General features: G+C 47.6%; 1 protein-coding gene across 1 annotated transcript; it reads left to right on the top strand.

Moving 5' to 3' along the window:
• Positions 1-742: 742 nt before the first annotated feature.
• On the top strand, positions 743-4,166 carry LOC104084026 (BCL-6 corepressor-like; the record flags this gene model as incomplete). The annotated part of the gene is made up of 3 exons (XM_009587730.1): positions 743-874; positions 2,403-2,481; positions 3,401-4,166. Coding segments are annotated over exons 1-3 (931 nt in total), but the record flags the coding sequence as incomplete, so codon positions are not given.
• Between the last annotated feature and the right edge of the window lie 10 nt (positions 4,167-4,176).

Genomic DNA, 4,176 nt, shown 5'->3' with positions numbered 1-4,176 from the left:
GAATTACTGAAAGCACTTGCAGCAGCAGCAGCAGCAGCAGCAGCTCCGATGCAGAAGCCACCAGGGCTTGGTGCTTAATCAAATCAAGGGGTGGGGAGCTCGCCAACCCACTTACTATTTTTAACCCCTTTCTTCAAGTTAGTCATGTGCAGACACTAAAGGGGAGGTTTTTATTTAGATCCCTTCTGGAGCAGCGTCTCTTCAGTTTTAAGTCCTCGTGTGAAAGCTTTATCAGCAATCAGCGTAGCTAATACGGTGTGTGGCTGTTCTTGCGATGCACTCCTGCTCCTGTGCGTTCCTAATGCAGGGCTTTTATGAGCGCCTGTGGGTAGTTTTGCGCGTTCCCTCAGCCCGTGGGGTCTCCCTCCGTGGTTCAGCCTATGTGAGATGAAGGTTTGGGGACTGGTGTGTACTTGGCCGGCTGAGTCATTTCTTGTTCAAATGAAATGCAATGGAGAAACTTTTATTTGTCGATAGCCTGGAATGATTCTTAATTTTCTGGATGTGTGCTGGGGAAAAGATCCATCTCCTCTGACCTATAAATGCCCTCAATTTGCTCCTTTATTGCAGGGTATCTCCCTTAGCGGTTAACGTAGGCAGCTCACTCCCCGCACCAATCCTGCATTCATTATTAATTACCCGGAGGGAGGCTGGCTGCTCCGCTGTGATGTTTGCACTTCCTCCTAGACAAATCTGCTCAACTTTTTTTTTTCTTTTCTTTTTTTTTTTTTTTTTTCAAAATAGAATATAAAACCGTGAAGAAAAGCGTCGATTTTTAAGAAGACGTCATGCTTTCTGCAACTCCCCTGTATGGCAACGTTCATAGCTGGATGAGCAATGAAAGGGTCCGCATGTGTGGAATTAATGAAGACAGGTAAATATTTAAGCTTCTGGCAAGTTAAACCACACTGTAATTCTGCAGCGTGAGGTCTCGGAGTTCGCTCGCTTCCCTAATGCTGGAGTAGGTAGCTGCCGCCTTGCATCGAGATCAGCCCAGCTTGGAGGGGGAGTGGGGGGGAGAAACAAGACGTGCCTGAGAGCGGTAGAGCAGCTGCTGATTTACTATTTAACAGGCAACCTGGGTCAGTGAAGCGGGGACGCCCTTTAAAGAGATTACTCCCCAAAGCAGCCTTCAAACGCGCTTTTACAATTAATTTATTATTTCGTATTTGTGAAGGGGAATTAAACCAAATAGTGCACGTGTTCTTGTGGTGACTCTGTACGGCAGAGGGGCTCCTGCCTGCAACTCGGCGTTCCCTGCCTTTGGACCAACAGCTTGTCCTGTGAAATAGAAACAGCGGCCTTTCTGTCTCCCGCAAGTGAATTTCTCTGCCTTGCCACCTTTTTTCGTGCTGAATGTCATTCATTCAGTGATTAAAATTACAGTCTCTAATAATTTTCAATGGGGTGACGTGGGCGTTGGCCGGTGTCCTCTTCCCTTAAACCCCAGCTTTTTAAAAAGCAAAACGACACTGGACAGAAGCTGCGGGTACGCCCGTGGTTCTCTGTGCCAATTTTGTGTGGTTTTAGTGTTTTTCTGTCTTTTCTTTGAGCTCATGTTCTCACCGATGTGTGAAAAGCCTCCCAGAAGCTGGAGAAAGTTTTTGGTCTTTGCAGGGAAAAACTATTTACAAACATAAACTGGAGGAAAAGGGCCAAACCTCTCATTCTGCTTTTGCAGCCTCTCTCCCTACTTTCAGTTATTTAGGCACAATATTTTTACATGTTACTTGCAGGAAAGGCGAATCTTTTAAAAATGAATAAACAAATACATTAAAATCACATTTCTGTTTAAGGTGATGATGTGCCTTTAAGCACTTTGATTGAAAGGAGTTCTTTTGGGTAATGCTGAAACTTTCCTTCTGCTGCACGTCAGCGATTTTTATCCCTGGGATTTGAAATTTGGCACTAAGGTATATTCTTTATCGGTGCTTTCTGTGATAACAAGTCCCAGTGCTGCAACACTGGTATGGCACAGATGTGCAGCTCCCTCTTTAGCATGGAACAGCTGATGTTCGTATGATATTAGCGTGTGTGTTTTAATTTTCTCCTCGGCAGCGTTTATGGATGGTACATGAACAGGGTATGTTTAAAATAGTGTATTCTCTCCTTGGAAAAAAAAAGGGCAAGGGGCAGAATAGAAAACCTTGACAAAGATCACTTGCATTGGAAGAAGCTGCTCTGAGATGTGCTAGGTGTGTTCTTGCTGTCAAAACCCTTTGTACTTGTTTTCAAATGGTCATTGCCTTCTGAAGTAGTCGCTGTGCATGGGTATTGAGGAGGATAAATACGGTATCATATGGGACTTCTCTAGGGGAATCAAAATATGGAGGTGATATAATCTTGTTCTGATCTGAGATGCACCGGATGTTTTCAAATAGTAAGCTTCTGTTTCTTAATAGGAAAATTCCCGTTAACGATGGCGATGCACCGAAAAGCAGGCTGGAGTTGAGAGAAGAAAATCACCTGAATCACAGTGTGGTAAGAAGTGAATAGCTTCATGCTGCAGCTGAATCCGAGCCTGTCCTCCCCACCCCGTCTCCCACCTCCGGGTGTTACTACATGATCCATTTGGAGAAATTACTAAAATACCTTTCTGTTGCAGCTCTAGCTGGGCTTGGGCACATATTAATTGTTTCTGTGAAACAGTGAAATAGGACTTTGTTTATTTATCTTGTTAATCTCTTGACGTTGACTTTGTGGTGTGTGTTGTTGTATGACATCATATTCTTACTTTTGCTCCGTTATGAATAATGTCACGCAGCATACCGGCATGTGTAACAAGAATAGTTCATGTAAGCGTTAAGTACATCAATGTTTCAGCAAAGTTGATGGTTTTCTCCCGTGAGTGTACACGGGGAGCGGCGAGTGGGGAAGACATTGGACGGCGGACCATTCTTCGTGCTGCGTCTTCAGACGCCTCGCCCTGTGAATCGTGTGGCGGTGGCGAGCCCTGGAGCAGAGGTGCAGCGGAGGAGGAGGAGGAGGAGGAGGAGGAGGAGAGGCCCTCCATCCTTCCCTTCCCGCTCTCCGTGCCCCAGCCCGCATCCTCTTGCTCTGGTGGGGCTGGGGCTGAGGAGCCGGTTGCCGCACGGGAGCGGTGCCACCGAGCATTGTCCCTAGGCCACTTCTGGCTGCTTGGGCTATGGGTCCTCATGCCTTTGTTTCTAGCTGATGAGTTTTGGATGCGGAGAGATTTGTATTGACGTTTGTGGTGATATATATTGCTCCGTAGGTTCCTGTTCTCCCGTTCTCCAGCCCTATCAGCTTCTGTACGTTTTCATGACTAACAGTGTGTTTGCGTTGGTATTGTTTCTCTTCCAAATGCTGACATGTCTGTAGCTTGAGCGGTAGTCGTTGTAGACAAATGTGAAAGTAACATACTTCTTGTTCTGTAAAGGTGGATGCGACTGCAGCACATCGCATCGACAGTCTCGCAGCTCTGAGTATGGACAGGTCTGGACTCATGCGAGAAGGACTCAGAGTCCCCAGTAGCATTGTCTATTCCAGCTTGTGCGGACTCGGCTCGGAAAAATCACGAGATGCTACGAGTTCGATAGCCGGGCTCGGATTTACTCCTGAAAGAAATCCAGAGATACAGTTTAAATCTAACCCTCCCGAAGCGGTAGAAAACGCAGCTGTCTCTGGAAAAGCCCCGAATGGCTTCAGCGCTATATACAAAACGCCACCTGGAATACAAAAAAACTCTGTCCCGACGGGGGAAACGCTGGGTTTGGACCGAGCTGCGGGTGACAAGCAGAGTCCCCTCGGTGTCAATGGTGCTAGTTACCTAAGGCTCCCCTGGGTAAACCCCTATATGGAGGGCGCGACGCCCACCATATACCCTTTCCTTGACTCACCAAATAAGTATTCGTTGAACATGTACAAGGCATTGCTACCTCAGCAGTCCACCTACAGCTTACCGCAGCACCTGGCTTACTCGCCCGTATGTACGAACGGTGAACGTTTTTTATACCTGCCTCCCTCCCACTACGTTGCCCCCCACATCCCTTCGTCGCTGGCGTCGCCCATGAGGCTCTCGACTGCTTCGGCTTCACCGGCGATCCCGCCTTTAGTGCACTGTCCGGATAAGAGCTTGTCATGGAAGATGGGTGTCAGCCCCGGCACCCCTGTCGAGACGCACGCCTACCCCCACATCCAGAGCAGCAAGCAGCC

The sequence above is a fragment of the Fulmarus glacialis genome, unplaced genomic scaffold (genome assembly GCF_000690835.1).
Source record: "Fulmarus glacialis isolate BGI_N327 unplaced genomic scaffold, ASM69083v1 Scaffold48221, whole genome shotgun sequence".
Lineage (NCBI taxonomy): Eukaryota > Metazoa > Chordata > Aves > Procellariiformes > Procellariidae > Fulmarus > Fulmarus glacialis.
The sequence above is the reverse complement of the archived record's forward strand: the minus strand, read 5'-3'. Positions and strand labels throughout refer to the sequence as shown.